General features: G+C 45.1%; 1 protein-coding gene across 1 annotated transcript in view; it reads left to right on the top strand.

Annotated features, from left to right (window-relative positions):
* The window catches only part of PIGU (phosphatidylinositol glycan anchor biosynthesis class U), a 45,543-nt gene extending 36,784 nt beyond the window's left edge, over positions 1–8,759 (top strand). Inside the window, exons 9-12 of the mRNA XM_073606372.1 lie at positions 4,015–4,158; positions 4,361–4,485; positions 7,463–7,605; positions 8,333–8,759. Of these exons, the coding sequence (XP_073462473.1) occupies positions 4,015–4,158; positions 4,361–4,485; positions 7,463–7,605; positions 8,333–8,446 (526 nt within the window). The 3' untranslated portion in view covers positions 8,447–8,759. The remainder of the gene's footprint in view (positions 1–4,014; positions 4,159–4,360; positions 4,486–7,462; positions 7,606–8,332) is intronic.
* Positions 8,760–12,878: the final 4,119 nt, after the last annotated feature.

Below are 12,878 nucleotides of genomic sequence, written 5' to 3'. Positions count from 1 at the left end.
CCAAAAACACCCAAGCCCAACTCCAATTCTACCTTGTGAAGGGGCGCCCCCCGCTCTCACGGGTGGGGGGCAGGCTTCGGCTGTTTGGGGAGGCCTGGGAAGAACTGGTTCAAGACAGATGGGTCATTTTCACTGTAAAATACGGTTACAGAATAGAGTTTCGGGAGATCCCCCCCCGAACCGGTTTCTGTACTCAAGGGTCCCGTCGGATCCAGAGAAAAGAAGATGCCTTTTCCTAGCTTTACACCATCTGCTGACGCAGGGGGTAATTGTAAAGGTTCCGCACGAGGAAAGATTCAAGGGGTTTTACTCAAACCTATTCACCGTGCCAAAACCAAATGGGGAAGTAAGGCCCATTTTGGACCTCAAGGCTCTCAACTTTTTTGTAGATGTCCGATCCTTCCGCATGGAGTTGGTTCGTTCAATAATAAAGTCTCTGAGAAAGGGAAACTATTTAGCGTCCATAGATATCAAGGACGCGTACCTTCATGTGCCGATATTCGGTCCACATCAGAGGTTCTTACGTTTCGCTGTAGGGGGCAGTCATTTCCAATTTGTGGCACTACCTTTCGGTTTTGCCACGGCCCCCAGGGTCTTCACGAAAATTTTGGCCCCAGAGTTGGCCTCCCTAAGGTCTCAAAGAGTCCCCGTAGTAGGATATCTGGATGATCTTCTTCTAAGGGAATGCTCTCGCCCCATACTAGTTCAAAACGTGTCAAGAACAGTACGGTTTTTACAACGCCTAGGTTGGATGCTAAAGTCAGCTCTTTGTCCGACCCAAGCCTTGGTGTATCTGGGTCTGGTCTTGGACACTGCCCAAGAAAAGGTGTTTCTTCCGCCCTTAAAGGTCGCCTCCATAGTGGAACTTGTACAGAAGGTGAAAAAAGAACTAGCCCCTTCTGTTCGGCTGTGCATGAGATTACTGGGCAAGATGGTGTCATCTTTAAGCGCAGTGCCATATGCACAGTTCCACTCCAGAGTGTTCCAGAACAGTATTCTAAAAGCCTGGGACAAGTCAGCTCGAACCCTGGATCAGCCTATGGTTCTATCTCCACAGGTTCTATGGAACCTCTCTTGGTTAAAAACCAGCAACTTAAAAAGAGGGAAATCTTTTCCACCGGTAGCCTGGAAAGTTGTAACCACGGATGTCTTCTCGGCTGGGGAGCAGTCCTAGAGGAAGCGTCCGTTCAGGGAATATGGTCCCAGACAGAAAGGACTCTGCCCATTAATCTATTGGAGATCTGGGCAGCTCGTCTGGCCCTGCGATTCTGGAGTCCAGTCCGACAACCCCACAGTAGTGGCATATATCAACCACGAGGGAGGTACCAGGAGTCGGGCAGCCTAAAGAGAGGTAGATCATATACTGACCTGGTTAGAAAAACATGTGCCGTTTCTGTCGGCAGTGTTTATTCCGGGGGTGGACAGTTGGCAGGCGGATTTCCTAGGTCGCCAAAAAATTGTTACCAGGGGAATGGTCCCTGCATCCCGAGGTTTTTCTACAGATCTGCCAATACTGGGGGACCCCAGATGTGGATCTGCTGGCATCCAGATTCAATGCCAAGCTGGACAGGTTTGTATCCCGGACCAAGGATCCGCTTGCTGTCGGGATAGACGCATTAGCAGTTCCTTGGGATCAGCATTCTCTGATATATGCCTTCCCTCCGATTCAAATTCTGCCACACTTACTACGCAGAATACGGGAGGAACGGAGGCGGTGATCTTGGTGGCCCCAGCGTGGCCCAGGAGATCATGGTACTCAGAGATTGTGAAATTGGCAGTAGGGGACCCGTTGGTCCTTCCTTGCCATCCAGATCTGTTGTCTCAAGGGCCCATATTCCATCCTTCTTTACGGTTGCTGAATTTGATGGCCTGGCTATTGAGACCAGACTATTGAAAGACCGTGGTGTTATGGGTTCAGTCTTGTCCACTTTGATAAATGCTAGAAAGTCAGTTTCTAGAGCTATCTATTATAGAGTCTGGAAGTCATACATTTCTTGGTGTGAGAAAAGGAAATGGAACCCTCGTAGGTATACGATGGGAAGAGTTCTCGCTTTTCTTCAAACAGGAGTAGACTTGCAGCTCGCTTTAGGGACAATTAAAGGACAAATTTCGGCCTTATCGTTTTTTTTTCCAAAGACCAATTGCATCCCATTCTTTGGTGCGAACCTTTGTCAAGGGAGTGGCACACCTGAGGCCGCCACTTAAACCACCTTTATGTCCTTGGGACCTAAATTTGGTACTGTCAGCCTTACAGAGTCAACCCTTTGAACCTATTAGGCATATCCCTTTTGTCCTATTGACCAGGAAATTAGTTTTCTTGGTGGCTATAACATCGGCTAGAAGGGTGTCAGAATTGGCCGCCCTTTCTTGCAAAGAACCTTTTATGATTCTTCATCAGGACAGAGTGGTCATGCGCCCTCGTCCAGGGTTTCTACCGAAGGTGGTTTCCAAATTTCATTTGAATCAGGATATCATTTTACCTTCCTTTTTTCCAAACCCTAAGACTAGGGAGGAAAGGTCGCTTCACTCACTGGATGTGGTGAGGGCGATAAAAGTTTACTTGGAAATGTCAGCTCCCTTTCGGAAGACTGACTGACTGTTTTTTTGTCTTGCCTGAGGGTCCTAAGAAAGGACAGCCGGCAACAAGTTCAACTATATCCAGGTGGATTCGTCAGACTATTATCCAGGCGTATGGATTAAAGCACAGGGTTCCACCCCGGGGTTTAAGAGCACACTCCACTAGAGGGGTTAGTGCATCATGGGCAGTACGCCAGCAGGTGTCTATGGCTCAGGTTTGCAAAGCGGCCGCTTGGTCTTCAGTTCATACATTCACCAGGTTTTACCAGGTGGATGTGAGATCTCAAAAAGAGACTGTTTTTGGCCACAGCGTGTTGCAGGCAGCTTTATAGTCTCAGGCCCGTTGGGCTTAGGGATAATGTGTTCCCCCCCCCCCCCCCCCCCCAGATGCATTGCTTTAGGACATCCCACAGAGTCATTAATATGGTGCTCTGTGTCCCGTGATGTACGATAAAAAACAACGGATTTTTAAAACCGCTTACCTGTAAAATCCTTTTCTTGGAGTACATCACGGGACACAGAGGTCCCTCCCCTCTTTCTGGGATCGTCATTGCTTGCTACAAAACTGAGGTACTTCCTGTAAAGGAGGGTTTATATGGGAGGAACTGTCTTACTATTGGTTACCAGTGTCCAATCACCTAAAGGTAAGCGTATAACCCACATAGTCATTATTATGGTGCTCTGTGTCCCGTGATGTACTCCAAGAAAAGGATTTTACAGGTAAGCTGTTTTAAAAATCAGTTTTTTAAAAGGTTACAGTCCTGGAATGCTAGGATTGCTTATTGTCACATTTTTCTTGTACTCTCAACCAAACTGTCAAATCATCAGATGGCTGATGTCATAAATGATCATGTGCAGCACCATGGCGGTTGCAGATCGAACAGAAGCTAAGATGGCAGCTTCCATGGCTAACAAGGACATGAGGGTTTAAGAGATTCTCAATTTAGAATTACCGTGGCATACTTGCAAAAGAGTGCACAGGATATTACTATTGAGGCTGCAGTCACACCTGAACGTTTCGAAGTCGCGTGTTTTTACAGCATTTTTGCCGCGATTTTGTTCAGGTCACCAATGTAAAAGGCAGAAAAATGCCTGTAATCTGCCCCAAAGAAGCTCATGTTCTTTTTTGAGCTTAGGGCGTTTTTCAGGTGTTTTGCTTCAGGTGACAAAATGCTCAGATGTGAACAGGTGCCATTGAAATAAATGGGATTTTGTTTGTTGGGCATTTTTCAGGCGTTTTACAAGCGTTTTATGAGCTGAAAATGCTCAGGTGTGAATGCAGCCTTAGGGTTATAGGTATAGATGACCTAGGGTGGTCGAATCTTGTCTGCACATCTGACCACCATTTAATGTTCATGTCCAGCTTGTTGTAGAGAATGATGACAAGTGCACAAGATGTGTACATGTGACCTTTATCTCTCCTGTCTACCATTTTAGACTCTCTGTCCCAGATTTGACTCCAAATATTGGCTTGTTTTGGTACTTCTTCGCAGAGATGTTTGAACATTTCAGCTCGTTCTTCGTGTGTGTCTTCCAGATCAACGTGTTCTTTTACACTGTGCCTCTGACCATCAAGTTAAAGTAAGTTGCTGACAGTTTACTGATTTTTGACAGTTCTAACTTATCAGAGCCAAGGTAAAACAGGTCTGCCCACCACAAACATTTTTTAATCTTGTTCAGTTAGAACACAGCCTCTTTCTTGACCCCTTGAGTGGTGAATGTAGACTATTTACAACTTTGCAAATTGATTTTCAAAAGTATTTCTGTTGATTTTTTATTGTAGAGAGCATCCCATGTTCCTGATATTTGTACAGCTGGCCATTATCTGCATCTTCAAGTCATACCCTACAGTGGGAGATGTGGCACTCTACATGGCTCTGCTTCCTATGTGGGCCCATCTGTCCAGATGTAAGTCTCTGACAAGCTTGCTGCAATGTTATATCTTAACCGCTTCAACACCGAGCATTTTCACCCCCTTCCTGCCCAGGCCAATTTTCAGCGCGGTCACACTTTGAATGACAATTGCACGGTCATGCAATGCTGTACCCAAATGAAATTTTTAATCACACAGAGCTTTCTTTTGGTGGTATTTAATCACCTTTGGGTTTTTTATTTTTTGCTAAAAAAAACCCAAAAAAAACTAAAGACTGAACATTTTGAAGAAAAAAAAAAAACTTTTTTGTAAAAAAGTTTTCTCCTTCACTGATGTGCGCTTATGAGGTGGCACTGATGGCCACTGAAGGGCACTGATGAGGAGGCGCTAGTATGCAGTGCTGATGGGCGGCACTGATGGACCAGCACTGACTAGCATCACTGATGGACACCGATTGGCATCACTGATGGGCACATATTGGTGGCAGTTTGCATCACAGATCGTCATTGACTGGTATCACTGCTGGGGCTGCACTGATGATCAGTGCCCTGATTACCTGTACAGGTCTCCCCGGCGAGGAGATGCCGCTGATCGTCTCTCCTCGCCTCACACTGTCACTGTGTGAGGCGAGGAGAGCCGATTACCGGCACTTCTGTGTTTTACATGTGATCGGCAGTGATTGGACACAGCCGATCATATGGGTAAAGAGCCAGCATCCGCTCTTTTCCGAGATCGGGGACGCACTATCTCACAGGGACACGGCACGCCCATGATCGCCGCACTGCATGCCAAAACTGGGGCGATTTCCTCTGACATCCTCCCAGAATGAGAGGGGATCCCATCTGACATCATTTTACTATACGGCGGGCGGGCGGGGGGTGGTTAAAGGGGTTCAGCATCCCTTTCCTGTCCAGGAACCCCAGGCAAACTAATAAATACACTGATAGAATGCATATACAGTATCTCACAAAAGTGAGTACACCCCTCACATTTTTTGTAAATATTTTATTATACCTTTTCATGTGACAACACTGAAGAAATTACACTTTGCTACAATGTAAAGTAGTGAGTGTACAGCTTGTATAACAGTGTAAATTTGCTCTCCCCTCAAAAAAACAATGTCTAAACTGCTGGCAACTAAAGGGAGTACACCCCTAAGTGAAAATGTCCGAATTAGGCCCAAAGTGTCAATATTTTGTGTGACCACCATTATTTTCCATTATCTTGGTTTCATCAGACCACAGGACATGGGTTACTGGAACCATGTCCTTAGTTTGCTTGTCTTTAGCGAACTGTTTGCGGGCTTTCTTGTGCATCATCTTTAGAAAAGGCTTCCTTCTGGGACGACAGCCATGCAGACCAGTTTGATGCAGTGTGCAGCGTATGGTCTGAGCACTGACAGGCTGACCCCCCACCCCTTCAACCTCTGCAGCAATGCTGGCAGCACTCATACGTCTATTTCCCAAAGACAACCTCTGGATATGACGCTGAGCACATGCACGCAACTTCTTTGGTCAACCATGGCGAGGCCTGTTCTGAGTGGAATCTGTCCTATTAAACCGCTGTATGGTCTTGGCCACCGTGCTGCAGCTCAGTTTCAGAATCTTGACAATCTTCTTACAGCCTAGACCATCTTTATGTAGAGCAACAATTCTTTTTTTTTTCAGATCCTCAGAGTTCTTTGCCATGAGGTGCCATGGTGAACTTCCAGTGACCAGTGTGAGAGCGATAACACCACATTTAACACACCTGCACCCCATTCACACCTGAGGCCTTGTAACACTAACGAGTCACATTACACCAGGGAGGGAAAATGGCTAATTGGGCCCAATTTGGACATTTTCACTTAGGGGTGTACTCACTTTTGTTGCCAGCGGTTTAGACATTAATGGCTGTGTGTTGAGTTAATTTGAGGAGACAGCAAATTTACACTGTTAGACCATTTACACGCTGAGGCGTTTTTCAGGCGCTTTAGCGCTAAAAATAGCGCCTGAAAAAAGCCTCAGCGGCAATCCCAGTGTGAATGCCCGAGTGCTTTCACGCTGGGGCGCTGCGCTGGCAGGACGGCAAAAAGAGTCCTACAAGCAGCTTGTTTGCAGCACTGTAGGAGCGGTGAATACATGCTCCTAAAGCACCCCTGCCCATTGAAATCAATGGAAAGCGCCACTGCAGCGGCACTTTTTGGGCGGTCTTAACCCTTTTTCGGCCGCTAGCAGGAGTTAAAAGCGCCCCGCTAGCGGCCGAAAAGAGCTGCAAAAAAATGACGGTAAATCGCCGCTAACAATAGCGGCGCTTTACCGCCGATGCCTGGGCGCTGGCAGTGTGAAAGTGTCCTTATACAAGCTGTACACTCACTACTTTACATTGTAGCAAAGTGTCATTTCTTCAGTGTTGTCACATGAAAAGATATCATTAAATATTTACTATTTAAATGTGAGGGGTGTACTCACTTTTGTTAGATACTGTACAGTAGTTTTACCTGCAAGAGATTTGTATTTCTTTCCATCTATTCCTGAGATTTACACAGTTCTGCCATACAGCACAGCCCTGTTTGGCGGAGGAAAAGACCTAGTTTTTGTCTGCTAAAGCCAGCAAGCCATAGACGGCTGAACCGCCCGAGATCGATCCATCTATGGGTAGGCTGATTGTACCCAAGCCGATCCATCGATCGACTTGGGTACAACCAGCATGTTGGATTTCTAGCATGCAATTATTGCCAGTGGCTATAGCCGCTAGCAATAATCGCTGTGTCCTCCCGGCCTTTAGTTGTAATCTAGGCTAGGTTCACACTTGTGTGGTTCTGTGAGCTGCATTTTATACAGACATGGCATCGCATCCACTTGAATGGGCTGCTGTGCCTCCAAATAACGCAGGGAAAGGGTGCTGTTAGGATTAATGGTACCTCCTTGCAGCTCCTGAGCTGCAGCAGTTTATATTGTCTATTATCTCTATGTATATATGTTTTATCTTAATGTTGTGCTGTTTTTTACTTTTATTTTTTAACTCTTACAGTCCTGCGGAACATCTTCATAGTCTCTTGCATGTTGGTGGTATGTTCACTACTCTTTCCAGTTCTTTGGCACTTGTGGATATACGCAGGCAGCGCCAACTCAAACTTCTTCTATGCCATCACATTGTCCTTTAACGTGGGCCAGGTAAGTCTCATCACAGGGCAAAGTTCCAGATTGGCTTCGATCACAATGCCTGTATGCACTAACAGATCTAGAACCCATTTGACGATGTGTTCCAACCATCCAGTTAAAAATCTCCTACAAACCAGATAATAGGCTGCTCAGTTTTTCTTACAGCCCACTGGATTTAAAGTAAAACTACAGGTTAAACTTTTTTTTTTTTTTTTTGGATAGAGCGAGGGAGGGCAACACAGCTTAACACCTTCAGATATTATTATTTTATTTTATTTTTATTTTTTTACAAGGTAAGGCCTTGTTCTAAAAATCAAAGAAAGCTTTTATTTTTCTGCAACAGAGGTACATTAATGGTGTATTGGTACATAGGGGAGCTGGAATTTAGGGGGGAAAAAAGGTGAACTTCTTTTTTTGGGTACAAATTTTGTATGTTTGGGGTTCTGAGTAGTCTCACAGCTAGCGCTGCACTGTTACTGTTTGTTTTTTAACCTGATTGATGTTAATGGATCTATAAGTGTTCAGCAGCCGAGTATAAATTAAGTTCAGGTTTTTTTCGATGTGCAGTCCTGGTTTATTTGTTACATGAAAATGGAAAGGTTTTATTCAATATTTTGTTAGCATGTTGAAGGGGGTGAGACGGAACCAGGGAAGGTAAACTATGAGGCGATTAAACTTTTAATTACATTGACCATGGAGTAAAATAGGTTTTTCACGCACTTGTATTTTTCCTCTTCAGATTCTCCTGGTGTCCGATTACTTTTACGCCTTCCTTCGGAGAGAATACCACCTCCATCACGGCCTCTACCTAACCAAGAAGGATGGAACTGAAGGCACTCTTGTTTTAAAATAAAGCCATGGAGGGACTTTGTATGTTTTGGATCAGGGAAGTGGCTTGATGGAGGGCAGCGCCCTCCTGTGGAGTAGAGAGGCACAGCTCAAGCCTGTCCCTCCGCAACATTTTAAAGGACAAGCAAGAGGACTCTTTATTACTACTTTTTAACAGTACAGTGAATTTTGACAAGGTTATTCAGCATGGATCTCATCCTGTCCCCTTCTAACAAACATGTTGCAATATGATTGTTTGGTAAGCATGAAGCACTGATGAAGAAGAAAAAAAATGGTATGAATAAAAAAGGGCAAGTAGGCAGCCGATAAGCAGACAAGTCCAGTATGAAGCCTGTTTTGTGTAGGTTTGTTTAAGCCCCAGTACTAAATTGCTTATGAATGAAAATTCCTACACATAGAATATGGTGCAGCATGTTTGGGATGAAGGCTCATGGACAGTTGTTGCTGCAATGTGGCACCTGGTGAGGTCATCAAAAGGTCTTTTCTAAGCCAGATTCCCATCTTTCATTTTAGTTTTGTTACCAAGGGGAGACATGCACTATCTTTCTTTTTGTCATTTAATAATCTCTGAAATGGTAACTCAGCATTATTGCAGGGCTGGACAAATCCCAAGTTGGGTGTAGAGAATGCTTTTTGTATGGTTTTCCTTAAAGTGAGCCTGTGCATCGCCCATGCAGGGAAGAATAGGTACCTGTGGCGGCCTTACCAGCTGATTGTACTTGCCTTCCTACTATTCCCTTGCCACCAGGAAGAATCGGAGGAAGCCCTGTGTGAGCCATGACTTGGAGCTTACATTAGCTAGGGACTCTGTCTGTCTCAACATTACAAACAAGCATTCTCCTGCACTTGCAGTGGTAGACCCAGAGGTACACCGTGCAAAATCCCTTCTTAACACCAATGGTCTTGCTGCTCTCTCAGGCCAATGAGTATCCTCAGACTAAAAAAAAAACAATAGAAAGAGAAGGGAGCACCAACCAAGCACACATTTTTCAAGATAAAACCAGCAATAAATATACTCACAATATATTGTGTAAATGCATATCATAGCAAGTGAAATAAACTGCCTGAAGGTCTATTCAAGTCACTCGGTACTGCCAAAAACCAGGAGGTGTCCGAAAATGACTAACGCATTTCAAGGGCGAACCCCCTTCATCAGAGGCAGGGTAGTGAAATGACCCACTAACATTTTCAATGTTATATACACATGTAGCTGCAATGTCACTGCCCCCCAAGTAGTTAGGAGGTAGGGTCTAGCTTATGCTCATATATTGTATGAGCATAAGCTAGACCCCACCTCCCAATTGTTTGGGGGGGGGGGGGGGGAGACATTCTTGAGATATATCCTATTGAGGTAATGCACTAGTGCTCCCTTCTCTTTCTACTGTTGCCCCAATGTGACAGCATGAACAGCCAGTCATCAAGCACCAGCACAGGATTAGTAGGGGAGCGAATCATGTGATTTTGATACCTGGAAGCGGCAAATATTTTTATTCGCTTCTAGCAAAAGGATGGTGACGTAAGCAGCCGCCGGGCCCACTGTTAGGTACATCTGCTACTTTCCCCTGCATTTGCAAAACACGTTTACTTCAAAAGGATAACTTTGTATTTGGATAAACAACAAATATCCGTAACCTTCCTTCTCAAATCTGCCAAAAGAACTACAGCCCTTAGAGCTAGTAGTGGTCCGATGTATTGCATTTGTATTCTGGGAGCTATTTTCATTATGTCTTGGCCTGCCCTATGCATGATATTAAGTGTAAATTTACACACGATTGTTGTATTGTTGTATTGTGGTGCGTTACTGCACAGTGTATTTGGCCTTAAAATCCTTTCTGTTAAGGCAGCCCATTTATTTCCATAGGCTGCCAATGCACCCAGAAACACTGGTGACCCCTTTTTATTTCCCCCCACAATGCACAAATATGCTGCAGTGCCATTTTTAAAGGAGAAGTACAGTCAAAGCCTTTTTGGCTGTACTGTGGATCACAGGAGTGCAGTTCGTTCTGCATTCCTGTGACCTGTTTTCAGCAGACAGCGAGCTGAAGGCCTCTGTCGGCTGACATCACAGTGCTGGTTCAGGCTTGGGAAAGATTTTGACAATGAAGTCGGGATCTATCCACATGCCTGGACCGGCACCCGGCTCAGCCTCTCAGCAAACAGCTGAGAGCCTGAGCTGGCCGCTCCCGTCCCCTCCCCAGCCCAGTGCTCCAATGAGTGTGGGGGTGGGGCAGAGCAGAGAGCTGGTGCCTGACAGTCCAGGGAGCTCTGAGAACCGAGTGATCGGTAGTGTTAGATCGCTCGGTTCTCAGTGTTACAGCTGATGGGGGACAGATGCTGCATCCACCTAGGTAAGTATGAATTTGTAAAAAAAATACAAACCCCATGCTTCTCTTTTAATGAATGACGGTGAATTTGGAGGCATGTAACGTGCAAAAATGCATGTTACCGCAGTGCATAAGTCTGAATCGACCTTTTAGGAGCAAACTCAAACATGAGCTGACTATGGCAGCAAGGGATGTCTGCATCTGAAATCCTAGCTCTAAGATCTATAGGCAGTTTTGGTGAGTATTGGAAACCGTTACCCATGAACACAAAACCTCACTGGGATTATAAAATAAAATGGTTAAAGTGGTTCTGAAGGCAGATTTTTTTTTTTTTTTTTACCCGTCATGCAAAAAAAAAAAAAAAACACCTGTGTGCAGTTCCCCACCCAGCCCCCCCTTATACTTACCTGAGCCCCATCTCAATCCAGTTATGTGCATGAGAGCACTGACTCTCCCTGGTCTCTCTCATTGGCTCACACAGCAACTGGAGGCATTGGCTCCTGTTGCTGTCAATCAGAGCCTGTAAGTCAATGAGGAGAGAGCAGTGTGTGGTGTGTAAATGGACAATGTCCATTTGCAGGAGTGCAGCGCGGGAGCGCTGCCATAGCAAGAGGCTTGCTTCTGGGGCCACTCTGCGGGGGGGAGGAGTCTGGACTGCCGGTGGGGGACCCGAAAAGAAAATCGATGCTGTTCTGTGCAAAATAGCAGGTAAATATGACATGTTTGTTATTAAAAAAAAAAATGGCAACTTTTTAAAATCACTTTAAATACAGGCAAATATAATGCTTACCTGTAGGTAAAAGTTGCAACACGGACTTTACTACCGCTTTAAATGGCCAAAAGACTGAAAATACAAAGCTGCTTTGCAGAATACATGTATAAAAAGAAACAGATAACTGAAATTGTATATTTGCTCTGCTGCCTATGTTGTCTGCCACTGTGGCGTAAATAATTTAACTTAGGTACTGTATGTGTTCACAGTAGCTATGTTATGTCTGTACTAGGAGCGGCTGAAATGTTGTTGGCTGGTACAACAACTACTACTGATCAAACTACTTTTTACTTGTAAGCCGTCATTCAGAGACAGCATTGAATGAAAGGCAATACAATATTTTGATGAATGGTAGGCACAGACTGGTCAGCTGTGGATACTGATTGGGTCAGTGCCTTTAGATTGCAAAATAAAAGGACAAGCAGTTCTAGCTACAATTAACAAATGTTCCCGTGTATTCTCACCCATGCTATGGTATATTTTGGTTTTAAAAGGATAGTCTACGTCTCTTTGATTTTGTCATTTTGGGCAGATGCCGAAAGACTCACCCACTTCCTTTATCTTTCGAAGCCAAAAAAGACCTCAATACTGAGATGCCTTCCCTGGCTCTAAAAAACCTACACTATATTGTCAAGAGTATTGGAACGCTTGCCTTTATACACACATGAACTTTAATGGTGTCTTAGTTCGTAGGGTTCAATATTGAGTTGGGCCACCCTTTGCAGCTATAACAGCTTCCACTCTTCTGGGAAGGCTGTCCACAAGGTTTAGGAGTGTGTCTATGGGAATGTTTGACCATTCTTCCAGAAGCGCATTTGTGAGGTCAGGCACTGATGCTGACAAGAAGACCTGGCTTGCAGTCTCCGCTCTAATTCATCCCAAAGGTGTTCTATTGGGTTGAGGTCAGGCCAGTCAATTTCCTCCACCCCAAACTTGCTCATCCATGTCTTTATGGACTCTGGGTAGGCCAATTCAGTATCAGAAGCCTACGGACTTAGACTGGGATGCTATTAAAGTTCATATGCATGTAAAGGCAGGTGTCGCACTATATTGTCAAATGTATTGGATGTCAAACACAAGGCCTGTGGCCAAATCCAGCCCTCCAGGCCTTGCCAATGTGGCCCTTGCACAGTCTTTCAGTTGGAACCTGGTGGACCTCCATTCTGCCATCTCTGGCTCTCACTCTCTGCTCCCATGTCCTGCCGTCACTTGTAAACACAAAAGGGACTACTTTTCTCCCACAACTAACAGATCTCTGCACACACTTAGGGTGGGGACATATCTCCAGCATCTTAGAGAGCGAGCGTTCTCCCTGCAAGGCGAGGAAGAGCTACCTACAT

The sequence above is a fragment of the Aquarana catesbeiana genome, linkage group LG12 (genome assembly GCF_042186555.1).
Source record: "Aquarana catesbeiana isolate 2022-GZ linkage group LG12, ASM4218655v1, whole genome shotgun sequence".
Classification (NCBI taxonomy): domain Eukaryota; kingdom Metazoa; phylum Chordata; class Amphibia; order Anura; family Ranidae; genus Aquarana; species Aquarana catesbeiana.
The sequence above is the reverse complement of the archived record's forward strand: the minus strand, read 5'-3'. Positions and strand labels throughout refer to the sequence as shown.